Source organism: Ursus maritimus, unplaced genomic scaffold, assembly GCF_017311325.1.
Source record: "Ursus maritimus isolate PB19 unplaced genomic scaffold, ASM1731132v1 scaffold_11, whole genome shotgun sequence".
Lineage (NCBI taxonomy): Eukaryota > Metazoa > Chordata > Mammalia > Carnivora > Ursidae > Ursus > Ursus maritimus.
Genome location: NW_024423453.1, coordinates 65,623,152 through 65,650,969, shown reverse-complemented (window position 1 = coordinate 65,650,969; position 27,818 = coordinate 65,623,152). Strand labels below are relative to the sequence as shown.

The following is a 27,818-nucleotide window of genomic DNA, read 5'->3' as shown; positions in this document are numbered from 1 at the left end:
AAGGGCTGGCGAGAAGAGAGTAGTGTCCCCAGAATCCTGCCGCCAGCAAGCTTACCAGTGGGGCAGAAGCAACAGCTTGCTGCCAGTTCAAGCTCCCGTGGCACCCGATGTGCCTCATCCACCTGCTCTGACTTTTATATGGACCCAGAGAATTAGGCAAAAGTGCCCCCAATTTGTTAAGGAGGAAAAGGAGATTCACAGAGGTTAACAGGCAAAGGGTGGACGAGGAACCCAGGTCTGGCTGCCCTAAAGCCTGGGGGAAGGGAAAGCCTCTGCTGGAAGACTGCCTGGGCTGAATGTCCCTTGTCTCCCCGCCCCCATCCGGTGCTAAGCCACCAGCCTCCCGCCCTGTCTCCCCGTAATGATGGGCGGCTCGCTGTGTTCATGCCCCAAGCCTGACAAATGAGCTAACGAACACAGACGCAGGCAGATTCCATCTGTCTGGGCATGCCCCATGGACCCTCCTCCAAGCAGGCACTGAGGGAGCCCCTACGTTAAGATCCCCACGGACCCCCAAATCACAACCTCCCCTGACCTATGGAATTAAGGGCCCAGTTTTGAAGCGGCGGGGTCCTTTGGTTCCAGAATGCCTAGATTTGGGGTCAGAGCTCTAGCAGCTTCCAGCAACAGAGCAGCCACTTCTTACACTCTGCTCCTCCACCTCGCTGCCTGAGAAGGGCCCCCGAGGCAGGGGGCAGGCCTGAGCTGCTGTTTGTCTGGGTGGAGCTTGTCGCAACACTGTTTACCCACCTTTGCCGGGGCTCAAAGCCCCTCGGAATGCGGTAGATACAGAGCCAGCCCGGAGCTCAGAGGTCACTGTGCTGCCTGCTCCAGACCCTCGCTCCACCTCGCCTCTGCACCCCGCTGCCCAGGGCTCTGCTCCCAGAGGAAGCCACAGTCAGCCGAGGCCACTGACCTACCCCTGGAGCCATGGTAGGGTAACACGGCACAGCCGGTCAGCCCAGCAGGGCTGCGTTCAGGCTGGGCCCATGAACCAGGCATGGGAGGAGAAACTTAGGTCACGTTTGGGGCCGAGGGGAGGCCACGGGGACCGTCTTGAATTGGACATTAAGCTCTAGAGGTGTCACTGGGGTGGTGGGAAAAGCATGGGAGAGGAAGGCCTGGGTTGGACTCCAGTGTTTTCACTTGATCGCTGTGTGTGCTTGGGGCAATTACTTCACCTCTCTGAGCTTCTGTTTCTGCTCCTGAAAATGGGAGTAATATTACCTATTTTGTGGCATTATTATAAGGTCTAAATAAGATACGATGTATAAAGGATCTCAGTACAGTGCTGGGTACACAGGCCGGTACCAGCAAACGAAAGGCTTATCCCCAGGGCTCCCTGCTTTGGTCTAGAGGCCAGGAAGGCTGCTGTGGAGTCTCCCAGACTTGGCCGTTCCCGGCAGGAGGAGCCTGGTGGGAGAGCTGAAGGCCAGCTCCAAGTCCTTCTTGGGGCCACTAGGCCAGCTCCGGCCGCCCCTTCCCATCACCCTGCTCGGTCGGAGTCTACCTTCTGCTGGGTCCCTCGGAGAGGTGCCCCAGACAGAGCAGGGGACAGGAGCCCCGAGGCCAGCTTTCCCCAGCTCCACCCCGCCCCTTCTACTGAGGAGGGATGTGGCCCGTGTGATCTGGCCGCGCGGGGTCAGGGAAGACCTGCTCGGCTTCCGAGCTTCCGGCGCTTGTTACATCTTCCCACCGCCCGGAGACGTGACCAGTGCGGAAGAGCCTGGCTCGGCGCCCAGGCCTGGCCTCCCATCCTACGATGGCAGGAGCGTGGAGGGCCGTCCGGGCAGCCGGCAGCCACGGATCTGAGCCACCCAGCTCTCTTCCCCTCACAGGTCCATGGGTACAAAGGAGTCAAGTTCCAGAACTGGGCTAGGACCTACGGCTGTTGCCCAGAAATGTACTATCAGCCCACGTCCGTGGAGGAGATCAGAGAGGTGAGTGTGCATCCAGGGCTAGAGACCAGGCCCTGCCTGGCTAGGAGCAACCTCCTCCCCACGCACCCCCCACCCCAGAACTGCTGGCCAGGCGAGAGCTTGAGGAAGCCGACTATAGTCTGGGCTCCAGGCCCCTGCCTCCCCTGTTCAGCCCCACGTGAAAACTGAGCAGGCCACCGGTGGCTGCTGGCATTACACTTCCAGCTCAGAGCCCTCGTCTGGGCGCTGTCCTTGTGTGTCCCAGAGTCATCACAGACTTCAGCCTCTTCTTTGCCTGTCTCTGCATGGGGCACCTGCTTGCTCAAACTGGAGGCCAGGAAGTGGGGCACTGTCTTTTCTTTACCCTTATCTGGCACCAGCAAGACTTGCCCCAGAAGTTTCCAGAATCCATCCCCTTCTGTTCGGCACCGTTGCCGCTCTCCATGCCCAGTCCACCATCCCTTCCTCACCCACCATGACCTGCGGTGGCCTTGTCCCTGGTCTCCCTGCTTTTGTTTTTACTTCCTTGGAATGTAACTTCCATATCAATAGAAGTAGTTTTCTTAAAATGTAAGTTGGAGGGGGCTACTCCCCTGCTTGAAGCCGTTCAGAGTCTCCCTATTGTTTGTGGAGTAAAACTGTAACTTGACTCCCAAGGCCATGTATCACCTGGCCTTGGTTCACCCTTCGTTCAAAAGATAAACCAAACCTTGTCCTACCTCGGGGCCTTTGCACTTGCTGTCCCTACCACCAGGAATGCCTGTCCCTTAACTTTTCACATGACTAACTCCTTTTCATCCTTTAGGTCTCAGGGTAAACTTCAGCTCCTCGCTGGACTCCCAGACCACCTAATCTGCAGTATGGCCCCAGTGTTCTCTGTCGCCGCTCCTTGTTTTTTTCCTTCACTGCATATTTATAATCACTTGCAATTATACTGTTTCACAGATGGGTAAACTGAGGCTAATAGAGGCTTTGTTATTTTCCCATATTAATAAGTATCAGAGCCAGGAGTCACATGGGGATTGTCTGAGTCAAAGCCCCCACCTTCTCCTGCAGGAAAAGCTACACACAGGAGAAGCGGTTGAGCTGGACCCAGGAGAATGAACAAAAGCTCCACAGGGGGTTGGGGAAGGGCACTGCCAGCAAGGGAGTGTGGGGAGTCAGTGAGTGACGGGTCCAGGGTGGGGACAGACATGCCTGGAAGGGATGAGTGGGCAGAGGATGAGTGGGCAGAGGGCAGAAGAGAAAGGCTGGGATGGTGGGATCAGAGGGCCTTGAATGCCAAGGCAACTGGCTTCCTTCTGAGCTGAGGGAACAGTTGGAGGTATGCTGAGACGGCCATAGGCCAAGGCCGTTCCTCAGCTGTGCTGGCCTACGCAGTTGTGAATTCCTAACAGGTGGAGGCCGCTGCGGGCTGATGTCTCCCTAGAGGGCTAGTAGGGTCCTAAAAGTCGGTTGTGTGGTCAAGGGGGCTCACGGAAGATGATGATAAACAGATTTCTTTGTTGCAGAGCCCGTGGTCTTAAACATACCACAGGCGTGGTGGGTGGAAAAGACAGGCACTTCCAATCTCACCTGCTCATGGAACCCCTCATGGTACCCATTGTCAAATCAGTGTTCCGTGGACCAGATGTGAGCTTTTTGAGCAGGGACGTGAGGGTGAAAGGGAATGCATTCATTTAAGGGATACCAGGCATTTATTTATTTATTCATTCAGTGATCACTAAACACTAGTGGGGCTGGGCCTGGGCAGACACAGGTACCGAGTCAAATTAAGTCACTGTCACCCCCAGCGGCCTTCATTCCAGCTCGGGAGGCAGCCGAGCCCAGGTAGGCCAAGACGGGAGCCGGGACCTTATTCTGAAGGCACTCGGGTGTCCTTGAAAGGTTTTGTGCCAGGGAAGAATGCGATCAGGTGTGCCCACAGAAGAGCCCCCAGCTGCAGCGGGGAGAGCGCATGGGAGCCCCACCTTAGGATGATTCCTTGGTTCTCCATCCCGCTCACTTCCTGGCCCTGCATTCTCGCTCCCTTTCCCGGAGTGGACTGCACAGCGGCCTCCAGCCAGGCAGGGGCCTTGGAGGCCGGGGGGTGTGAAGCCTGGGCGGCCCACCCTGCTGCGGGCCCCGCAAGGTCTCCGGCTGCCTCACGGAGAAAGGCCGGAGCTGGGCTGACTCCGGCATCGTCTTGGCAGGTGCTGGCCCTGGCCAGGCAGCAGAACAGGCGGGTGAAAGTGGTGGGCGGTGGCCACTCGCCCTCGGACATCGCCTGCACCGATGGCTTCATGATCCACATGGGCAAGATGAACCGGCTACTCCAGGTACTCAGAGCCCTCAGCTCCCCACCCCTGCTGGCCCCCAGCCCGGCAGCCTCGGCCTCCACCCCAGGCCCCAGGAAACACCTTAGACTTTGCCCTCAAGCCTGATCCCCTCCCTGCCCCTGAATCCAAAGTGACACCCCAATTTCTGACCGCCCGTGATCACCCCTCCCCAGAGCCCTCCCTGGGCCTCCTCAGGCTTCTTGTCAGGTGTGCGCGCCTCCCTGTGGTCACAGAGAGGATGTTCACCCCTCCTGCCAGGGCTCCCTGTCTGCTTCTCTGGAAGAATGGCAAGTCAGACCCCCAAAGATGCATTCACAATGACAAGTCTGGAAGGATTGACACTTAACTCGTTTTACGTATGGGGAAACAAGATCAGAGAGGGTGAGTGACTTGCCTAGGGTTACACAGCCAATCAGTGACAGAGCTGGGCACAAACTCGGGAGTCTAACACCAGCGTTGTGCTGAGATACTGTCCGTGCAATTCAGCCAGCACTTGGTGAGTGCCCCGTCCCTGCCCTCTGGGCACCTGCCAGGGCATAGAGGCCAGATAGGTGCCCTGCACGTTAGGAGGACCCCTATTCTGCCCTTCAACAGATGACTGGATTAAGAAGTTGTGGTCCATATATACAATGGAATATTACTCAGCTATCAGAAAGAATGAGTTCTCAACATTTGCTACAACATGGACGGCACTGGAGGAGATAATGCTAAGTGAAATAAGTCAAGCAGAGAAAGACAACTATCATATGATTTCTCTCATCTATGGAACATAAGAACTAGGATGATCAGTAGGGGAAGAAAGGGATAAAGAAAGGGGGGGGTAATCAGAAGGGGGAATGAAACATGAGAGACTATGGACTATGAGAAACAAACTGAGGACTTCAGAGGGGAGGGGGGTGGGGGAATGGGATAGACCGGTGATGGGTAGTAAGGAGGGCACGTATTGCATGGTGCACTGGGTGTTATACACAACTAATGAATCATCGAGCCTTACATCGGAAACCGGGGATGTACTGTATGGTGACTAACATAATATAATAAAAAATCATTAAAAAAAAAAAAAAAAAAAGGAGGACCCCTATTCTCCCCTGACAGGGCCAAGTCCCCCAAGCTACAGTTTTTGCCACATAACCTCCTCTCCACCCAGCCCTGCTAGCAGAGATTTTGGGTTCCTCTCTATTATTTCCTCCCTTGCTCTGGCTGACAGTCTCCACCCTGTAGAAAACGTTCTGGTCAAGATGTCAGTCATGGCAGTAATTAACTCTGATTGCTAAGTAGTGAGGATTGGGCTCCAACAATTGATTTTGCCCAGTTCTGTGCTCAGGGTCAGTGCAATGAGCTGCTCATTTAGAGTCACGCAGATGTGGATTCTCCTCTCAGTTCCACCCCCGATTCTCGCGTGACCTTGAGCGAGTGACTTAAAGTCGCTGAACTTGAGTCTCCTCCCTGCCAAAGAAAAGACTCTGCTCTAACCTCCCTGGGCTACCGGGAATCTTCTAGTGCTCTTACTGCACATGTGGGAACCTCCTGTCCCCTTCCAGTCCCCAGTCTTCGCCTCAGACCTCCCCGGGTGAGAGTAAGTGGAGAATTCGGACTCCAACTAGCAAACTCAAGCCCCTGCGGGATTAGACCCTCCTTAGTTGGTGACTTTGAGCAGCTCTGTAGGAATCCCACCTTCCTAGTCTGGGGGGCACGGTTGTGGCAGTTAGGAGACCTGAATGCTAGTCCAGCTCTGCCAGTGACCTTGAGCGAACCCCTTCTCTTCCTTGCTCATTTCCTTCCCCTGTGAGAAGGAGGGGTTCCACAGACTACACTAGTCCCCCCCTTACCTATGGTTTTGCTCTCTCTGGTTTCAATGACCCTCGGTCAACCACCCTCTGAAAGCAGATTGATCAGAAGGATCATAGAAGGACAGAAGGACGTATCATCAGAAGGTCAACAGTAGCCTAATCCTATTTCATAATTCCTATGTCCTTCACCTCACTTCATCCCGACACATGGGCATTTTATCTTACATCCTTGCAAGGTGAAAAGCCTGAGAACAGTACAATATCTTAAGAGAGACCACATTCACGTAACTTTTATTACAGTATATTGTTACAATTGTTCTATTTTATTTTTAGTTATGGTTGTGACCCTCTGTGCATCATTTATAAATTAAACTTTATCACAGGTATGTGTATATAGGAAAAAACATAGTATTTATAAAGGTGGGTGTTACCTGTGGTTTCAGGCATACTTTTGGGATCTTGGAACATATGCCCTGTAGATAAGGGGGGAATGACTATATTCCCCAAACTCCAGCAAATCCAGGGTTCTGCCCACACTCCCTTCGGCTGCCTGCAGCAAGCGGTGGCTTGAGCTGACCACAGGCTAGGACAGACATGTTCATATTTGCGGGACTGTGGCTGCCAGGGAAGGGCTGGGTGAGAGCCTAGCGCACCCCAGCCTATGCTGGTCTTTTGCAGGTGGACACAGAGAAGAAGCAGGTGACTGTGGAGGCTGGCATCCTCCTGGCTGACCTGCACCCACAGCTGGGCAAGCACGGCCTGGCCTTGTCCAAGTAAGAACCACCTCTCCCATGCCTGGTGGGCCAGCACTGCCCACCACCCCTGGCCCTGGTCTCAGCCGGACACTCAAGGATCTGGGAGGAGAGAGAGAAACACTTCCCAGGGTGTACCCCCCTTTCTCTGAACCCCTGTTCTTTCCCCATGGGGTACCTGTCTCCCATCGTCCATGATTTCAGGAACCATTGTGCAAGAATAAAAAGAAACAGGTCAGAGGTGGGCCGAGCATTAAGTAACCGCCTTGTAAAGGGGTGTGAAAATTATGGATTAAGTTTTTCTTAAAATTTGAAATAAACAGCTGCATGGACCCAGACAGAAGAGTATGCAAAATAAGCACAGAGGAACAGAAGGACACGCAGACTGAACCACAGTCTGCATGTTCAGGGTATACCTACCTATGGTTGTACTCATCTCTCTATGCAAACATGTCAGGGATTGCTCTGGTTTAGTATCAGGGGGTTTCCATTGGAACAGGAGTCAAATATAGCCAAAGGATTGAATGTCTAACTGTAGAATTTCAACCTCTGGAGAAAGGTGACAGGTGTTTTGGATGTTGGGGTAGCAATCACTTTGCAGCTCAAAACTGCACCCACAGAAGCCTCTTGTTTGTTTTTAAGTGTGGGTGGTCCATTTGCCTTCACTCTGTTATCACAGGCTGGGAGGCACTGCTACAACTTTATTCTGGAAACTATTCTGTCCTGTTCCTGCTTCTCCAAAGATGATGGCGACTCAAACATTTATGAGGTGTCTACCACGTGTAGGTCTTGTTCAGGCCCTCAAGAGGCAAAGATGAGTAAAACCCAAGGAGCTCCTGGCAAGGGGCAGACCAACACCCAAAATGATAAGCATGATGCAAGACAATAGGTTCAATGCAGAGAAGTGTCCAGGGCACTGTGGGGCTCTCAGGTGGCCCTGGGTTCAGCCTTGGCAGGCAGGGGAATACGTAACGGGATAGGAATCTGGGAGCCTGCAGAAGGGGCCCCTGGATTGAGTCCTAAAAGATGATGGGGCATAAACCAGAAAAAAGGGGAAAGAAGGGATTCAGGCAGAGAGAACAGCATGAGCAAAAGTCCAGAATGGGGAGAATGTGGGGGCATACAGGGGCCGATGAGCAGATAGTCTGTGACCAATGATGACAGGAAGAGACTTGTTCTAGTAACATTGGGCATTAGCCTCTGGACTCTGACGCATCTCTGTGCCCTGTTCATGGTGTGTCTCTGTCCCCCCTGGGAACCAAGTCCTCCTCAGTGGCTGCCTACATGGGGCCCTTCTGCCAATCAAAGGGAGTCAGGATGTCCTATCCTGTGTATCGCAGAGGAGCCTGGGTGGACAGCTCCAAGGATGCTGTGGGAACTCCAGGAGTATCTGTGGCTGGGCGGCTGAAGAGAAGGACAGAGCTGAGGCCCCAAGCTGGGTGCTGACAGGTGAGGAATAGAAGCTACAGAGGAAGAAACCGGGGTCTGAGGCAAAGTGACTTACCAAAGTCACACAGCTGGAAAGTTCTAGAACAGTCCACCATGTGGTGAACCAGAGGAGGCAGGACAGCAGCTTGGTGTAGACCCCACCCTGCTTCTCCAGAAGCAGATGGCCTGGGTGCAAATCTTGCTATTCGCTGTTAGTCAAGTTTCTTAATGGGCCTCAGGCCTAGAAAATGGGTCTTCAAACAGGACGCTCAGAGGCCTGGATGAGTTTAGGTTGGCTGACATAACTGCTCCATAAATGTCCATGCTCGTTGCCTTCTGGCTCCGTGGGGGCCTAGCTCCACATGTTCTGGAGTTGACCTTTCCCCTGGGCGTGTGATCTCCAGCCTCTCAGAGGCCAGTCTAATCCATCCTTCCTTGACCCTTCTCCCTCAGGGCCTCGCTGTAATCCAGCTTATTTCTTTGAACACAGTGGTCACAAACCCATTTCCATATTGCTTTTTAGTCTGGTAGGCTGCAGGGACAGGAGGAGACACATTGCAATTCCATTAACCACCCCGTTCGTGGGCGCTGAAGCCCTCCTCAGGTTGTCACGATTCTGCGTAATGCTGTGATGAACGTCTTCATGCTAGACCTTTCCTCGCATTGGAGGATTTCCCTAGAGCAGGATTCCACGATCCTCTCTTAACATTCTGGTATTTTCTGGGCTCCTGGGTGGCTCCGTCGGTTAAGCGTCTGATTCTGGCTCAGGTCATGATCTCAGGGTCCTGGGACAGACTCCCACATCAAGCTCCACGCTCGGCGAGAAATCTGCTTCTCTCTCTGCCTCTGCCCCTTCCCCCTCCCCCCGTTCCTGCTCTGTCTGTCTCTCAAATAAGTAAATAAAATCTTCATTTAAAACATTCTGGTATTTTCAGAAGTAAGCCAACTCATGTGGACAAAGACACAAGACTAGACACAAAGGTGGTAGTGGGGGTGAGTAAGGGGAGGCTGGAGAGCCTTGGATTTTTTTGTCCGTTTCCTGTTCTGCCAGGACAGTCCCCAGGTCTCACCGCCTCCACAGGAAGGTCTGAGGCTGGACTGTCTCATCACTGTCTTAATGGCAGGTGTCCTGCAGTGCCTTTGGGAGCCAGGGTCCGCCTGCCTCGGGCCCGCGGTCTGTGCTGGGAGCCAGGGTGTGTGTGGCGGTGGGCACACGGCTTCCCCTGTGAGCCCAGTGCTCAGGTGGGCTGAGCTGTGGTGAAGATATCGTGTAGCACGTAACGCTCCCACCGCCTCGGCACCCAGGGGGCCGTTAGTAACATAAACATCAGTTTCCTTCTGCTTTAAGCTAGAGCTAGGATGTCTCAGAGGACGCTGCTAAGAAGTAAGATCTTTGAGCACTCTTCTCCCTGGATGCTGAGTTCTGGGCACATCTTTCTAATTCCTGCCCCCAGAGCACGCCTCTAGAGGGCTCCTGCTCCGCTTCGGAACTCTGGTCCTCCTGTGTACACACAGTGCTGTTAGTATTCCTTCCAGGGCCCGGGACTCTGGGCTGAGGGACGTGGGCTTGTCCTCGGGGCCCCGAGGAACCCCTGAGCGTTTCTGAGCCTGAAGGTGACAGAACGTCGTCCTCCTCCTTTCCTGGTGGCTAAGGAAGCTCCCACCTCCTCGTACCTTCCTGGCACAGCTGTGTGAGCCATTTGAACCAGGTCACTCCCTCAGGGACTTGCAGGCCTTGACAGGCTGGGTCTAGAGAGGTGTTCGCAGGAGCATTTGGGCCTTTGGTTGGTGGAGAAGCTATTGTTGACAGATGGGGGCCAGAGGAAAGGCATGTTCCACGTTGCAGAAAGCCCAGAGCCGGGCAGGCACCCCCCTCAGAGCCAAACCATGCCCTCACCAACTTATCTGACAGGCCACTGAGATGAGGAGGCTGAGGCTCAGAGAGGGGAAGGGCCACCAAGTCAGACAAGCTAAGTCACAGTACATTCGGGGCCAGAACCTAGGCAAGAGATGAATCTGTTATTCTGCTCTGAGTGCCTTGTCCTGAAGCCCAGTGGAGGGGATGAGTACGGTCTGGTCCCAGGGGAGCCTAACAGGTCCCTTGTGTCCCTTTTGCTCCCTCCTGTTGAGCCCAGCCTGGGAGCTGTGTCAGATGTGACTGCAGGGGGCGTCATCGGGTCTGGAACGCACAACACGGGGATCAAACACGGCATCCTGGCCACCCAGGTGAGTCCCCCTGCTTGGCTGCTCCCCTGACTGCCAGGGGTGGGGGTGGGTGGGTACCTCTTACAGCAGCTCCTGGGAAATTAGGGGCTCCCTCGGCCTCAAAGCCACCCTAGCTCCCTGCCTCTGACAGACAAGTGGCAGGTGTCCTCCAGCCACTTTATCTCCTTTAAGTCTCATTCGTCTGCAACAGACACAAGTGATGAGACATCCCGCCTCTTGGGAGCATCCTGGCCACCCTGTAGAAAGGGCAAGCAGGGCAAAAGTTTCCATCCCCATCGAAAGGTCTGAGCCAGGAGCCGGACACGGCAAGAGGTCTTCCCAGGTTAGCAAGTCACAGAGGGGCCCGGACTGGAGCTGGGGCTACCTGGAGTGGAGTCCAGCACTTGTGGGCCCCGATCTGCCCCTGGTGGTCAGTGAAAAGCACTTCTTAAACTTAATGAGAGTCCAGTTTGGGGAACTGGTTAGGAACACAGATTCTGGACTCAGATCTGGGTTCAAAAGCTGCCTCAACATATAGTAGACATGCGCGTGTAGGCAAGTTACTTAACTCCTGTGGACCTCCCTGTTTTCATCTGTAACTTGGAGAGAACAATCCTCAGCCCAGGAGGACCAAAGGAGATAGTGTATGTTACTTACGTGGCTGAGCCAAGGACACTTCGTGGTTTCTGTGTTGGGAGCCACCCTTCGGAGGGGCTTCGTAACAGGCCTGATTCACACTTGCCCTTAAAACTTCTCTTTGCTTTCTCACCAGCATTGTGCACAGACTCTGGTTGCTCTTGTCCTCCTCCCCTCCCTCTTTCTACCACAAAAGCCCCACAGAATCCCCCAGCAGGCGAGGGTTGTCGTGGGGGAAGGGCATGAGCCAGGGGAGGGACGCCGACCAAGGGCAGCTGTGTTCATCGTGCTCGACCCCTCCCATAGCAAGAGCTGCTGCCCCAAAGCATGCTGGGCTCTGTGGGACCCGATCCCCAGGTACTTGGAGCCCTCATGAACATGCCACGATGCCCTCAAAGCTGGGTTCCCTGCCCAGCAGAGCCCAGTGGTAATGGGGGGTGACAGACAACAGCCACCCCCCAAGATTAGGCCACAGTCCTGATCTACTGTCCAGGGCTGATGGCAGTTTCTAAAAAATGCTCAGCAGAGTATGAAATAATTCTGGGTCACCACAAATCAAAAGGCGCATGAGATTTCCTGGCCCCTTTTCTTAGGAAGCTCAGCTGAGCAGGACCAGCCCCTGGAAAGGAGTGGGAGAGGCCCGCTGCTTTATTTTGCATATTATGGCAATGGCTGGGAGCAAGGGGAGAGGATTGATATCTTCGGTGTCCCCTGTACACCAGACACTCAGCTGGCTACTGCACATGCTATCTCTGAGACAGTTACTGTCCTCATTTTACAGATGAGGAAACAGAGGTTGGATAACATGCCCTCGGTCACACAGCTGGTAAAGCAGTGCCTACTGTCTTTGTTGCTGGACCCTGGAGAGGGGTTTCACTGGCCAGTTCTCACTCACAGCCCTGGATCGTAGACAAAATTTGTTTTTTATAAAAATCATTCTGATGCCCTCACTCCTACAGATGGCCGTCGTGCCCCATTTCTGCCAATTTCTCCCCTCTGGTCTTGGTCGCTGTTAATTAGAATTAGTTCAGCTTTCTCTGTTCTCTCACCCGGAGCACCCAGCCACCAACCACGCATGTCAAAAGCAATTTCCATCCGAATTAGCAGGTAGCAGAGTGTGGAGAAGTACTTAAACCGGCGATAAAAGAGGATTCCTCTGGAAATGGGGGCCCAGGGTAAGAGACTGGGGGCTAATGCTGCCCAGACAGAGCCTGGCTTCCCTGTTGCCCTGTGGCCAGATGGCACTGATCTTCGGGGCGTGGTGCTACCTGGCCTCTCGCAGCCCAGGACACACAGGGCAGGGAGGGCCTTGCCTGGAGCCAGAGGGAGTGTTCCAGGCGGCGCGAGTGCACCTGGGCTGCCTGGGGGTGATCCTCACCGTCACCCTGCAGTGTGTGCCACAGTTCCACTTGCAGGAGATTTCCTTCCCCTCAACCCTGGAAGAGGTACTGGTGTCTTGCTCGCCACCGCTCAACCTCAGAAAATAAAGGGAGGGTGCTGACAAGTAGGCCATGTTCCACTGACGACCCCGGGGGGCTCTGCTGGCCCCCTGAATAGGGGAGTAGGTTGACCTCTCTAACTCTTCCTTGGCCCAAGGATACTGTGGCCACGTCCCTTTCTGAGCAGGTCAGTGAAGCTCAGATGTCCTGGCGAGAAGGGAAGTTGGGTAGAGACTTGCCAGGGGAGATACTGTGTTGGCATGAGCTGACTGCTCCTGGAAAGGCATTAACTCTCAACTGCACTGAGCCAGACAGTGTGCCCTGTGTTCCCTTTACAATGGCTTCTTCACAGCCAAGTGGGTGGGCTAACTTTCCATCGGGCTGGCTGCCTCAGGTCACATGCAGGGGCTGTGGATCTAGGTGATGGAGGGCAGAAAGGAGGACTTCTGACTGATAGGACTGTTTTGGGAATGAATGAAAAGCATGTTGGTTGGCTGGCTGGCTGGCTGGATAGATGGATCGATGCATGGATGGATGGGTGATTGGATACATGGATGGCTGGGTAGCATGCAGCAGTCCTGAAACGCCTGGCAGGCGGGGTCTGTGGCTGGTAATCACTAAGCTATGGGGCTCGAATCTATCGTTCCAAGTTCCGTGGTCTTTTGAGTTCCTCCATGGTCACCTTATCATTCGATATGAGTAGACCCTCTGCACAGTTGGAATAGTCAGTGATGTAAACACTACTGACCCAACGTGCTTAAGATGGGACTGGCAATTCAATTAACCTGTCCTTGAATGCTGGCCCTGCCACTTCAAAGCTGTGACCTTAAGCCTATCATTTAACCTTGTTAAGCCCTAATTTCCTTATCCAGAAAGAGAGTTAACAATATCTACCTTAAAGTATTGAATCTGAGGATTAAATCAGGTAACACACATAAATTATCTAGTTCCGTATTACAATATGCCCCCAATGGCACCAAGTCAGTGATAAAAGGAAAATACTGTTACTTAGAAACAGGTCTCAAATCCTGACCTCAGAATTTCTAATGCATGAAGCCACAAGGCAAAGGCCTTAAATCCAGAAGGCCCCCTACTCAGAGGCATGATGTTTGGTGGAAATTTATCCCCAGAACTCCCAGTTGGTGGTAAAGAAAGTGATTCCACGGGTCTGGGCGGGGGCAGCATCGATCCCTGGAGTACCAATACTGAGCCTGATGGGCCAGTAATTGGCAAGTGAACTGCCTGATGCCTTGGCCCAAGAAAGTAGGACTGGTTTGAGACGAGGACATTTCATGGAATTGTTTGGCAGGGACAAGGTGTAGCTAAGCCAGAAAGTCCCACGAGGGGCTGGCTGGAGGCCCACATGACTCTGCCTGCAACCAGCCCAGACTCTGAGCTCTTTGGGGCCACCTAGGCCTGCCTCAACCAGCTACAAGCTCCCAGACCAGTGCTAGAGGGCAGGTCTAGACCCCTTGTTCACTCCAAGTAGGGTTCAGAAAGCATCCTACGTTCTGTTCAGTGCCAGGCATGTTGATTGAGGCCTCCTGTGGGGTCAGCATTTGAGACTCGGATGACTTTAGGGCTGACTCCTAAGGCCAGGGAATATTCTGAGCACCCACTGCAAAGATCAATTTTCCCTTCAGCCCTCATGCCTCTAGTATCCTCAGGCTTGTCATTCTGTACTACTCAGAGGGGCAACACCTCCATCCTGGGCAACCCCTCTATCCTGGTCATGCAGCAAGATGTGGCAGGGACCCTCCACTGAGATACAACCCGTGCATTCTTCTCAGGCTTCAGCTGAGAAGCCTGGGTACATCTATTTCTCAACAGACCCAGGGACAGTCTGCTTCTCTGCCCCTTGGCGGCTGCTACCATCCGTCCTCTGTACCCTCCCGGTGTCTTGCCCCTGGGCTGGCTGCATAGGAGATCACAGATCCTCCACCATCCCTCATCCCTGCTGCTTCTGAACCAAGTGTGCCAGTCTTCTCAGCCAAAGCGTTGTGAAGAGACAAGGAATTACAGAAATGCATGCAGGGGGAGGTTACAAAGATCGCTCATCTTGGTCCCCACTCCGAGGTTAACCAGGTATGCCGACATGGCTAACGAGGGCACGATAGTCTTGGAGCTGGGGCTCCAGGATGCACCGACTAGCCAGGCTGCCCCGGGCCTTGAAACTGAAGACAGGAGCCAGTGCAGATGAAGAAATAGTCCATAACAACCATCATGTCCCAAGGGAGCCTGGCAGAGAGCGCTTTGACCAAAGTCAGTGCTGGGAGGGAGATTTGGAAAAGAATGAGGTAGAGTGGGCATAGCCTGGAGAGGTACACGAGGGGCTGAATTACAGAGCCAAGCCCACTTTTTTTAGGGCACAAGTTAAGAGAGATTTAAGATGAGGAACCAGTAGGACTTGGCAGCTGAGTGTGGGGTTGAGGGAGTCGGAGGCAGGAGGCAGAAATGGTGCTACCACAGAGGTGGAGAATCCAGGAGGCATGGCAGGTGCAGGGAGCGAGATGGTGGGTTTAGTTTGGGAACTCAGATTTGAGGTGTCTCAGGTGGAGGTATAGGAAGGCAGCTGGCTTCGCACGTTTGGGACTCAGGCAGGAGGCAGAGGCTGGAGGTGCAGATCGAGGGGTTGTGTTAGTCTGCTAGGGCTGCAGTAATAGCACGGACTGGATCAAGATGTCTACAGGGTTGGTTCTTTGTGGGGACTCTCCCCTTGGCTTGTAGATGTCCGTCTTCTTGCTCGTCCTCACATGACCTCCTGTCTGTGCATATCTGTGTCCTAATCTCTTCCTACAAGGACACTAGTCATATTGGATTAGGGCTCACTCAGTGACCTCATTTGACCTTAGTTACCTCTTTAAAGTCCCTGTCTCCAAATATAGTCCTATTACGAGGTAGTGGGGGTTAGGATTTCAATATATGAATGTGGGATGGATACAGTTCAGGCCAAAGTAGGGGTCATCAGCCCCCTAAGTGGTCATGGGGTAGGCAAGATCACCCAGAGAGAGGGGTTTTGGGTGAGAAGGGAGTGGATAAGAAGATGGAAAGGGTGTCAAGGAGACCGAGGAGGATGGGTTATAGAGGAATGAAGCCCGTGAAGAGAGGATGGCCACAGGGGCAAGGGATGCCAGGTGTCTGGGCTGGAGCAGTCAGCAAGGTCTCATGCCTTGGGGAGTTTGCGTGTTGACCGGTCTGGTCATCAGCAGGCTGTAGCTGGCCTTGGTGAGGATGGTTTCAGGGGAACAGGGGGCAGGTGGTGGGATGGATGAGTATCACCAGCGAGGAGGGGAGCGGGGATCCAGCGAGGAAGGGAGATGGGCAGCACAGACCACTTCAAGCAGGAAGGCGCTGTAACGGGCTTTACTGCTGAATCTGTTTTCCTGCCTCTCAGATAGGTCAGCACTTACTACTTGTTAAGATGAAGATGTTGACCCAGAGATTAAAAAAAAAAAAATTGCTTCTTTTTGCCAGTAGCACAGGCCCCCAGGTTCCTACCAGGGTATTGTAGCCAAGTGGATGAGTGGTCTCTGATACCTGGTCTGTTCTCTTTCTGCTCCTCTTCTGCCCCAGCTGAGATCGACTAAGATTGATTACAGCCAGGTCCTGCTTCTAGTGGAGCCTGTTCTCTGGCCACCCTCCGCCTCCCCCCACACACTCACACATGCATGTGCGCGCACACACACACGCACACACACACAGAGGCTGGCCTCTGTGTCTGTCCAGAGCACAAGGATATTTTTGCCTCCAACTTAACCTCAATGTGGAGACTTCTGACTTAGTCACGCCATCCTTGAAAATTCTCAGTGGCTCTAGGCAATGGATTGCATTCTTCTCAGAGCTTCCAACTTCTTTGATTTTGAAAGGCTAGGGTGACACATGAGAAATAGCAGTTGCCATCTCCTCCCCTAAAAGACAACGTGAGCGCACGTGTGTGTGTGCGCGCACACATACACACACACACACACAAGTTACAAACCAATGAACACTCAACAGGATGTAGTGAAAGGTGTCCAGGGAGGGAGGCAGGGCCCCCGAGTCTGGCTGTGCTGCCGCCCTGTTTGAATAGGGTCCCTGCTACCCTGATTGAGCAAATCCCTCACATGTGGGGTCCCCAGTTTCTTTAGCTTTTAAAAGCAGGGTCAAAGCAGATGGCCCCTAAGGCCTTCTCAGCTCTGACACTCTGTAAGTCAGAGCAGCGCCTGGGTGCAAAGCTGTCCCCCCACTTGCTCACCACACCCTGGAGGCAAGAGTTACCTCCCACATTACTGTTTCTCTCAGTTGGAGCACCTGGTGAAGTGCTTGGGCCCTACCCACAAGGAGAGGCCTGAGCCCCGTGGGAACACTCCCACGGCTCCCACATAGACCCCAGCTCACCCCAAGAGGGCTCCTGGAGCAGGTGTCTGTGAGGCAGCAAGCCCTCTGTGGGTCTCCCCCTTTCTGTGAACCCATGGCTGCCGCTCTCCCCGCAGGGTTGCAGAGCCAGCCTGGCTCTCTGAGAGGCCCATCATCAGGGCCATCAAACCTGCCCACAGCCTTCCCCACACTCACAGGCCAGAAACAAGGGCTGCCACGGAGGGTCGGTGGCATTTGCAGCCCTGTGGTTTATTCCAAGGGGGGCTGTGTGCAATCAGTGGCTCCATACTCAGTTTGCTTTTGCTCTCTCCGCTCAAAGAAGCCTTTAAAGGACACCTTTAAGAGGCTTTGAGTGCTCAGGAGGAAGAGCTAAGTGGATATGGAAAGCCACACAACACGGGCCTTGCTCCCCTCAAAGGAAAGAAACCCATGGAAGAGGAGGGAGGATCAGAAAATCATCATTAGAAACTTCTCATCCTTGCTCAGCCTCAGATGTTTTCCCTCTAATCTAAAAGGAGCAATAATTGGATGTAACCTTCAGGAGGCATGAAGTTTTTGAGAACCAACAGGAAGACAGGGCACCCTCCCGTTCAGACACTGGTACCTGCTCCTGGTTTCCAGCCATTCAGGTTCCCAGGAAGCTGCCCCACCTCCATTCGGGTGGCAAACTCCCTGAGTGTTTGCCTCTATGTCTGGGCCACTCCCAGAGGCTCGCGGCTCCCCGGCATCATGTCCTCTCTGACCGCGGGCTTGTCGCTGATGGCCAAGCCCTCCAGGCTGTCTGGCCCTGAGTTACAGGGGGAGCATTTGAGAGTAGGAGCGCAGGAAGCCAGGACAAAGGAGAATGACAGCCGCTTCTGGTGCATAAAGCTGGGTTTGAAGCTCTGGCTGCGCCACCGTTTTCCCTTCCCTTACGTCTTTCCTTCCCTCTTCTCCTCCTTCCTGCCTTCCATCCAGCACGTGCTCACTAAACACCTACCATGGGTCTTCCAGCCTTGAACTTTGGAAGAGCCCAGGTAGACCCATCATGAGGCGTGTGACGTAGAGGCTGGGAATCTTCTCCAAGTCACACCACCAGGTTTGAAGCCCGGTGTCTCCACTCACGCTGTATGAGTCTGGGGAAGTCTCCTCACTTCCCTGAGCTTGGATTCCTCACCTGCATGGTGGGGAAGAGTGCTCCAGTGTCCGCACAGGCTGCTGTCAGGACGCAAGGAAACACAGAAGGTGGACCCTCTGCTCTTGCTTTCCTTTAGAGTCTCAGAGAGAGGAGCCCCCGGCGCCTCTTCTCTCTGACTTTACTCGCAGGGACTATTACTTACTGACACAGGCTGTGTGGGTAGATCCCAGAATCCGAGCTTGGGGTGCTGGTCACTCTGCTTTGCTCATGGACATTGTCACCACTTCTTGAAATGTTCCCCCTCCGTCTTGCTGCTCAGTGATTCCTTTCTGGAGGGCAGGGATTTTATCTGCAGCCTCCTGTACCCCAACATCCACAAAACACATGGCCATGCTCAATACAAGGCAACTTAAGGTCAGTTAACCAGCAATTTATTAAAAATCCATCCTTCCTGGGATTTTCCCCATCTCCTTCCACCCATGCTGTGTGGTGGTCCGTCTCAGATACGAGTCTGTGCTTCCCATTACTGATTCTCCTCAGTACATTACAGCATGATTTCTGAACGCTGCTCAAAGCTATGTGAGGGGAAACGGTCATTCCTGGGCCCCAGGGAGAGTTGGAATCAGTGTTTCTAGATGCTGGGAGGTGGGGGGGGGAATGTTGGCTCGTCCAGTTTTGTGGTGCCAAGAAAGGGGCAGCCTTCTCAGCTTTTCTGGCAAAGTCTCAGCATTTTAGACGCTTGCCATTTGGTCGGTATGGAATCACAACCAGTTAGAAGGCGTGAAGGTTTTAGAAATTGTTGTCAACCTTTTTGCCCTTTATGCCACCCAAAGCTTAATGAGATGTGATGAGGACAGCTGGCTGCCACAGACCCCAGGAAGCAGGATTGGTCCTAGTTCTATCGCCAACCTGGTCGTCAGCATCCAGATGCTAGCCACTCCCTGGGGTAACTGTCCACTGAGGCTGAGGACCCCCCCACCCCTTGTCAACTCAAAGCCCTCTGCTCACAAGCCTGATAGCCAGTTCCCAAAAGCCAACTCCACAGTGCCACAACATCTAAATCGGGGTGGACAGAACCCTCTAGAACCCTTCATGTCAATAGTGTGCCAAGGAAGAGATTCCTGTGGGACCCAAATGGTTGTGGTAGTGCTCCCAGGAAACACAGGTCAGAGCAAGGAAGTCCATGATCCTAGGGAACATCCTTCTCCAGTTAGGATGGTTTGTGGGTCCTGAAGGAGAGAGTTTAAGTTACAGTTGGGGGGGGGGGGTCACTGTTCCACCACCATTCGGCAACCATTTGGTGCATAGTTAGGGCCCACAGAAAGTCCAGAGCTTGATTATGCATGGTTCATGCCTCTAGAAGCTTAGAAGTGTGTGTGTGTGTGTGTGTGTGTGTGTGTGTGTGTGTGTGTGTGTGTGTAAGATACGCCTTGTTCTCTCATGCAGGGAGGAAAACAAATGGCTGGTGTCAGGAGAGAGGCACAAAGTGTAATAGGGGGGTTGATTCTCATCACCCCACTCTATGTAGGAAGCTAGATTCCGGCACCAGAGCTGAGAAGGGCGCCATTACATTTACTACTGGCATTCTGGACAATAGAGTTGGATGGTCTGGGATGCCAACCATGAGGAGATGGGGGTTTTTCTCCTTTCCAGTGTCCTAGCCCCATCCTCTAGGCCAAGCCAGCAGGCTGTGCTCTTGGCTCCCCCAGGGGAAAATCAGCTCGGCCCAGAGGCTTCCCATGTGAGAGTCCTGTGGACCATGGGCCCATCCCTCTGTCAGGATGGAAGTGATAGTGACAGGGGCCTTGGGATTTCATCCTAAACTTTTCCTGGGCCTTCAGCACAGCAGGAAAAGCCTTCCTCCTCAAATAAGGAGTGATAGGGTACTCCAGCATTTTCTGTGCAAGGCCTTGTGCCAGCAGCTCTAAGTCAAGGGATTGAGAAAGTACAGCCCGCAGGTAAAAGTTTGTCTCGCTGCCTGTTTTTGTAAATAAAGTTTTATTGGCACACAGCCACGCTCATTGTTAATGTATTGTCTGGCTGCTTTCACGCTACGGTGGCAGAGTTTAATAGTTGCAACAGAGACCATAGGGCCCCTAAGGCCTAAAATATTTCCTGTCTGGTTCTTCATAAAACATTTTGCTGATCTCTGCTCTAGCAGGGGGAACCAAAGCTGGATGAGATAGTCCCTGACCTATAAGAGAATGTTGCCCAATTTCAGAGACAGATGGATGCTTCAGTAACTACAATATAATTCTGGGATGGATGCAATATATGTAGAAGCCACTCAGGATGGGAGGAGATGGCTTTATGAGGAGCATTTGAATTATACAAATCTCAGCTCAGATAAGTCAACTTCAGGTGCGCAATGGCCAGTTGTGGCCAGTAGCTGTTATATCAGACAGTGTTTGTGGACAGAGATCTGGACGCTGAACAAAGTTGTGTGGGTTTTATTCCGTAGGAAATAGAGAGCTGCTGGGGCTTCTGAGCTGTGCTTTGGATGTTCTCTGGAGATGTTGTCTGGAGAGATGAGAAAGGGGGGATATTATGAGGGCCAGTGCAAGAGTATGGGTGACAGCTAAGAAGGGCATGGGCTATATCACAACAGCAGCAGTGGGTCACAGGAGAAGGCTGGGGAGACATTTGCAGAGTACAACAGGGGACCAACAGCTTGGGGCTGGGGTGGGGTGGGGGAGGGTTAGGAGGAAAGCCACATTACTTGAATGCAACAATCGTCCACCCGTCCTTGTATCCCTGGCTCTACCATGCACTGCTTGCGAGTCAGGGGGCCTCCCTGACAGTCATGACAAAGACCCAGAATTCCAAAGTTCCACTGCCCTCAGACACTCCAGACTTAAGTTCTAGATGGGTTCATCTCAGTGCTTCATCTTGACTTCACCTTCCTGATCAGATGTGGCCATCCTCCCTCAAGCTCACCAACCTCTTTAGACACTGTATTAACCCATGATTCGATACAGCCTTTTATCTGTACTGGGTACCAAATTCCCCACAGTGTGCTTGGTCAGGAAGTTTTTTTTTCCTGACACTCTGTCCTCCCTCACTCAAATGTTGAGTTTACACAGCTTATAGAGTGCTTTTAAATCCATGATTTCCTCTGCTCCTCACAAGATCCCTTGAAGGAGGGAAGGAAACGTATTACTGTCTTCATTCTACAGATGGAGAAATGCTACCCAGAGGCCTCAAAGCTTTCTGGAAGTCACAGCTAGGGACTTTGGGGAATAGGACTGGTTGGTGTGCGTGTGCTAGCATTGATCAAATCCAGAACCAAACTGTTCCTTGGCCACATGCCACATGGCAGTCACTGTACCTGGGAGCTTTGACATAGGTTATGTCATTTCATTGCACAAATGCTCACATGTTATTGATAGGAAAGCCAAAGCTCAGGGTACATGGCTCCTCCAAGGTCATGCAGACTGTAAGCTACAGACCAGGACTCAAGTCCAGAATTTACTCCAAGACCAGTGTGCTTTTCCTCAACCTCCCAGCTCCCTGTCAAATGCCCAGTCTGTCTACCCTTGTCTCAGAAATTGTCCTCTATCTGCCCGATGGGTTTTAGGAAGACATGATCTGCTCTCTGATGTCATCTCCAGGAGTACAATGATGAGTCACATTACAGCGAGATTCTTCTGTTCATTTTATTAAGGACCCATGATGTGAGGGGCGTTATGGGGATAAAGGATAATGGTGATGACAATGTAAGGGTAGCAGCAGCAGCAGCTTACACCTGTACAGTGCTTACCATATTTGTGACACCATCGTAAGCACTCTCGAGGCATTAATGCATTTCATCTTCATACCAGTCCCAACATGGGTATTGTTATTAGTCCCATTTTATGGATGAAGAACTTGAGGCACAGGGAATTAGGTGCCTTGCCCAAACTCATATAACTAGGAATTGTTCAAGCCAGGACAAATAAGAAATCATTTCTATCCTGTGAGCTGCTTGGGGAAGTCAACATGCAAAAGGAACATTTTAATGTCCAATGAATTACAAGCCACATTCCATGTCATCTGACAATGTTAGGGCAATTTTAAGTATTTCCTTTTGATGGGGAGAAACTGAGGCACCCCCAGGCCCTGACTCCCAGTACTTCCCCACCATCATCCTGTAACCAACACAGTCTTCCCTTTTTCCTTCTGCCGAGGTCAGGTCCTGAACAACCTGGACAGCCACCTGAAGAAATCCGAGTATTTCCGCTTCCTCTGGTTCCCACACAGCGAGAACGTCAGCGTCATCTACCAGGACCACACCAACAAGGTAGCAACAGCACCATTCCTTCCCACCCTCACACACAGCCTGCAGTCCCCAGGGAAGCTGACATTTGTCATTGTGCTGATGATCAGTGAGGTGTGAGAGGGAAAGCAAGAGTGGGCATCACTGAGCATGAGGACAGAAGCAGAAAAGGCGGGAGGGTGGAAGGAGGAAGGAAAGTTGGTCCCATAAGGGTCCAGGTGACCACAGTAGGGATGTGTAGGAGTGAGGTCAAGGGACAGCCTAGATGAGGGAGAGGGGAGCGGAAGTGTTGGCAGAACAGGATAGGATAAGATAGAGTACAAGGCAGCTGGGCTATACCTGGACGAACCACCTAATACACCCCCACCTTCCCTCCGACAGCCCCGTCTTTCCCACCCCCAACTGGACAGGTGAAGGAATCAAGTTTTGTCTTTCCCCCATGTCCTTAGCAAATGGGCTGCTTCTCAGCAAAGCACAAAGCCATCACTTAGGATGAACATTCACAGGACAAGTCAAGGAAAAGCAATGACACTCATTGTATGTTAGGGGCTGGCATAGGTTTCATAAATGGGGATCGCTGGACACCTGCTTCACGGGCTCAGAAGACAAGGGACAAATGCACATCTTTGTCTTGTGCAAAATATGTACATGCATAAATACACATGAAATGAAAGGGGCAGGAGATTTGGCTGTGTCACCGAGTGAGGCTTTCAATTGTCCTGGTAGGTGGGTCACCCCTCCCCCCCACACACACACATGTGCAGCCACTCCTGGGACACATCTCTAAGGGGCACTGTGATGCATAGGTCAGAAAGCAGCCACTGAACTCTACTCCAGAAACCAGTACTGCTCTGTACGTTAACTAAAATTTAAATGTACATGTGTATGTATATATATATGTCTATGTATATGAAAGCAGCTGAGATCTGGCCCTGAACTGATCACGGATTTTTCTTCCCAGCCCCCCTCCTCTTCTGCCAACTGGTTTTGGGACTATGCCGTCGGATTCTATTTACTGGAGTTCCTGCTCTGGATCAGGTAGGAATGCAAGGTTACCTTCTTCCAGCATCTGCTATATGCTGTTGAGGATGTGGTCCCTGAGAAGAGTAACACCCTGGCCTTTATGCATGTGAATTGGGTCTGTCTCCTGGGTCTAGAGCAGTGATTTCTAACTCTGCCTGTACATTCAAATCCCCTGAGGAGCTTTTTTAGAAGGACCAATGCCCAGGCTCTACTCTCTGGCTCCCAGGTGATATGTACATCTTCGCATATTGTCCTGTTTTCTACCTCCTTCCCAGCCTAAGATCTCTGTTCATGCTCAGGCCCCATGTCTGCCAGTGGAACTCTGAGTGGTGGGGAAGGTTTCACAGGGCCTTGAATGGTAACTTTGCATCCAGCCAAGACATGGAATGGCATCATGTAATTTTTTTGAAGTATTTTATACATGCAAAATAATACAGAAAACAAAGTATAAGGAATAATGGAATAAGCACCCACGTGGTGACCACCAGCTTAAGAAATGACACAACTTGAGTACAATTGGCGTGTCCTTTGTGAAATCCCAAATCACAGCTTCCAAGGGGTTACCAAGAAGTAATCACTACCCTGAACTGTATGCTTACCAATCCCTTGCTTTTATTGACACTTTAGTTATATGAATCCTGAAATAATAAATTTGGTAATTCAGTGTTGATAGTGATAATTACCCATGTTGATATGGATAGCTGTAATTACTTGTTTTTCACTGTGGGCATTTATCAGGATGTGTTTATCCATACTAAGATATTTGGGTGGTTTCTAGGATTTTTTTTTTTTCCGTACTGCTGTGAGCATTCTCAACCATTGCTCCTGGTGCATTTTTATTTTTGTCCTGAGTGGAGTTTGTCATGAGTGGACTACTCCTGAGTGGAATTCCTTGGCCATCGAGTATGAGTATCTTCAGTGTCCCCAGATCCAATTGTTCTCCCAAGTGGTTATGCCAAGGTACCTCGCTGGGCACTGTCAGATTCTCTGTGCTGCGCCAGCCGGTCAAAATCGGAATTGTCAGGCTTTTACACTTTCATGTGGCATGAATTAAATAGTATCTTACTGTGGTCTGAATTCTTATTTCCATGCTTACCCGTAAGGGTGCACCATTTTTCATTTTATTGATCCTTCGGATTTCTCCCCTCTGAAGCACCTCTTTATGTATTTTGCCCTTTTTAAAATTTGAGTGGGTATTTTTTTCTTACTGTTCTGTAGGGTTTTACTGATATATTTTGGGCACTCACTTTTTGTGTTGCAACGTCTCCCTGTTTGTGTTGTCTTTCACTTTTGTGGCTTTTTTTTTTTTTTTGACGTGTAGATGTATTTAATGTTCATATAGTGAAATTTGGCCATCTCTTCCTTTACCTTGGGGACTTCCGTGTCTTGTCAAGAAATCCTTCCCTACCAAAAGGTCAGAAAAGCCCATCAAGGGTGGCACTGACGACAGGCCCTGTGGAACTAGCTGGAATTCCTGTCAGTCCTGGACGCGGCTGAGACCTTCGGCACCATAGGCCTGCATCCGGGCATCTGGGGAAGAGTTGGCCCTCCCCAGGGTAGGGGAGCTACAGGTGGCATCAGATGGGACCCACGCTGGGGTGACTAACCACCTGGAAGGTGTTAGGAGAGTGAAATGCAAGCTGGGACTCATCTGAGCAGGGAAGGGACAGGGAGCCGGGAGGAAGCGTGCCAGGGGGCTACTGCACCAGCAGATTATGGCTGGCAGTGAGTGGAACATGCCCAGTCAGGCTCGCTCTCCACCTTCCATCACAGCCTCTCGGCAGCTTATGTGTGTGTGTCTGCGGAGCCCGAGCCCAGTGAGCACCCAGGTAAATTGGGCTCTAAATCACTGCTGCCCTTTCTGGCCTGAGTGGACGCTCTGTGAGAGCTCCGCAGCCTCGGAGTTCAGCCCACGTGGCTCTGGCTTAGCTGCTTCTGGAAACCGCGTCCACCTGGCTCGCCCCTGCAGCTCGGCGGAGCTCACTAAGCTGCATGCCCTAAGGTGCGGGAATGAAGAGTGAATAACAGATTATACCTGGTGGTTTAATGGCTGCTTCACAGTAAGACTCAATGTGTCCCTGTGTCCCTGCAAGGGCAGGGACCCTGTCTGTCCCATCACACTCGGTCCCCAGTGCCCCGAACAGTGCCTGGTACCTAGGAGTGGCTTCTGGACATCTGTGTAAGAAACGCCAAATGAAAAGCCTGGTGCCTATCTCTGAGTTCAGTGGTGGTCCCCTGTAGGAGTGATGGTGGTGGCCAGAGCTGACCAGGAGAGAAAGGCAGGCTGTCCGTTGGGAACAGGCCCCTGGAGGGTGAGCCAGGGCCAAGGCCAAGCTCAGCAACTCTGGTTAGAAGAGCCCTGTGCCCAGGGGCCAGCGGAAGCCCCACCGCAGCCAGCTGGCCTCTGAGACACCAGAGAGCATCTGCCTTGAAACAGATGACATCCTTCTCCCTGCACCCCACCCCTGCGGCAGGTACCCAGGTACCCCTTCTGAGTCCCAGGAAACTGGGCAACTTGGGACTATGGGAGCAGCATGAGCTGTGGATTCAGGGGGACCTGGACTCTGATCCTCACCTCTTCATTTTCCTGCTGTGTGACTCTGGGTAAATCGCTCAGCCTCTCTGAGCTGTAGTTTACCCATATATAAAGTAGAGCCGCTAGCAACAGTTGGGTTGTTTGGAGGATTCAATGTCAAGTCTGCTTGAAAGGTGTTTACTAGACCTCACTTCCCTCTCTTCTCACAACGGCTTCTGTGCCGCACCCAAGTGGCAGGATGCAAGGCCCTGAATCTGCTGTTACCTGTAACCCCCACCAGGTGCTCTGAGCAGCTGGGATGGATTTTTGACAGACAGTGAGACGGCAGGGATGTGACAAGGGACAGGCATCTGGGAGGGTGCCTCTAAGCAGAGGCCACTGTGGGCAGGGAGAAGCCAGACCAAGCCGTGTTACCAGGCGTCTACAGTGACTCCAGGAGAGGCACGAGCCACCACTGATGCGATTAGAGCCAGTTCAACTCGGAGGAGCCCGAGCTGGCGGGACCTGGGTTCATGAATGGGATGACCGGACAGGCCCCTGCAACCAGCCTCAGGACCTGTGTCCCCTTTGGGTATATATCTAAAAGAATTGAAAGCAGCGACTCAAAGAGATAATTTGCACACCCATATTCATAGCAACGTTATGCATAATAGCCAAAAGGTGGAGGCCGCCCACATGTCCGATGGATGAATGGATAGACGAAATGTGGTCTGTACTTACCATGGCATATTATTCGTCCTTAAAAAGGAAGGAGGTTCTGACAGAGGCTACAACACGGATGAACCTTGAGGACAAGATGCTGAGGGAAAGAAGCCAGTCACAGAAGACAAATACTGTAGGAATACACTTCTGGGAGGTGCCTGGAGCAGTCAGATTCATGGAGACAGGAAGCAGCATGGGGGCTGCCAGGGGCTGGGGGAGGGGCAGTGGGGAGTTGTTCTCAGGGGACAGAGTGGCAGCTCCGCAAGATGCCGGAGACTCACTCCACAACAACGTGAATACACTTAGCACTGCTAAACTTCATACTTAAACACGGCTACGAGGGTGAATTTGATGTTATGTATTTTTTACCACAATAAGAATGAAAACAACCCAAACACTGAAAACAAGCTAGTCCTGGGTAGTGGAGTAGGGGCATGCTGGTGGGCTCCCCAGAAGGGGCTTCTGGCAGGGGTGGGAGGGGGAGACCATGCTTTGTAAGCGCACCTCGGGGGCTCGCTAAATGCTGAATAACAGGATTATTTTTTTAAAGATTTTATTTATTTGTCAGAGAGCACAAGCAGGGGGCGGGGGAGAGGGAGAAGCTGGCTCCCTGCTGAGCGGGGAGCCCAACACAGGGCTCAATCCCAGGACCTGGGATCATGACCTGAGCCGAAGGCAGATGCTGAACCGAGCGAGCCACGTGGGGTTCCCGATCATATGATCATGAATTGCCCTCTGCGCTGCCCCTCCAGCTCCTTCCTGCCGGGCCTCGTGGGCTGGATCAACCGCTTCTTCTTCTGGCTCCTGTTCACCAGGAAGAAGGAGAGCAGCGACCTCAGCCACAGGATCTTCACCTACGAGTGCCGCTTCAAGCAGCACGTCCAGGACTGGGCCATCCCCAGGTAGGGGCTGTGCGGGCCAGCTGCGGGGTCCGGGTCCTCGCGCAGCCCCGGCACACACACTGCCAGCCAGGTTCCCGGTCCCGCCCGTTCGTAGGGGGCACCCTGGAGGCCGAGTCCCCTCTTGGCACCCTTGGGCCCAGCTCTTCTGCCTCTGAGGGCACAGCAGCCACGGAGTCCCCTCTGCTCTCCTGTCAGTCCCTCCCCAGCCCTGAGGTGGGTCACAGCATGTGGGCGTGGACTGTGGGCCTTCCTGCCTAGCTTGTTTTTTGGAAAGACTGTCCCCTGCATTCCATCTGTCGGGGGAGCAGAGCCCACCTAGCATGCCAGGGGCAGGTGCTCTGCCTTGGGAGAGATGCCTGGTGAAGACCGAGGCTAGGTCTGTAGCCCTGGACCTCATTACAGCTTTCTCTTGGAAGTGTCCCCTCTCTTTGTCTCTCTCC

At 52.6% G+C, this 27,818-nt stretch overlaps 1 protein-coding gene across 1 annotated transcript in view; it reads left to right on the top strand.

Annotated features, from left to right (window-relative positions):
- Positions 1-1,266: 1,266 nt before the first annotated feature.
- Positions 1,267-27,818, top strand: part of LOC103675989 (L-gulonolactone oxidase) — a 34,764-nt gene continuing 8,212 nt past the window's right edge. Inside the window, exons 1-11 of the mRNA XM_040625721.1 lie at positions 1,267-1,307; positions 1,407-1,533; positions 1,839-1,940; positions 4,112-4,237; positions 6,706-6,800; positions 10,343-10,437; positions 12,075-12,087; positions 12,331-12,493; positions 22,132-22,239; positions 23,177-23,253; positions 27,229-27,378. Of these exons, the coding sequence (XP_040481655.1) occupies positions 1,267-1,307; positions 1,407-1,533; positions 1,839-1,940; positions 4,112-4,237; positions 6,706-6,800; positions 10,343-10,437; positions 12,075-12,087; positions 12,331-12,493; positions 22,132-22,239; positions 23,177-23,253; positions 27,229-27,378 (1,097 nt within the window). The remainder of the gene's footprint in view (positions 1,308-1,406; positions 1,534-1,838; positions 1,941-4,111; positions 4,238-6,705; positions 6,801-10,342; positions 10,438-12,074; positions 12,088-12,330; positions 12,494-22,131; positions 22,240-23,176; positions 23,254-27,228; positions 27,379-27,818) is intronic.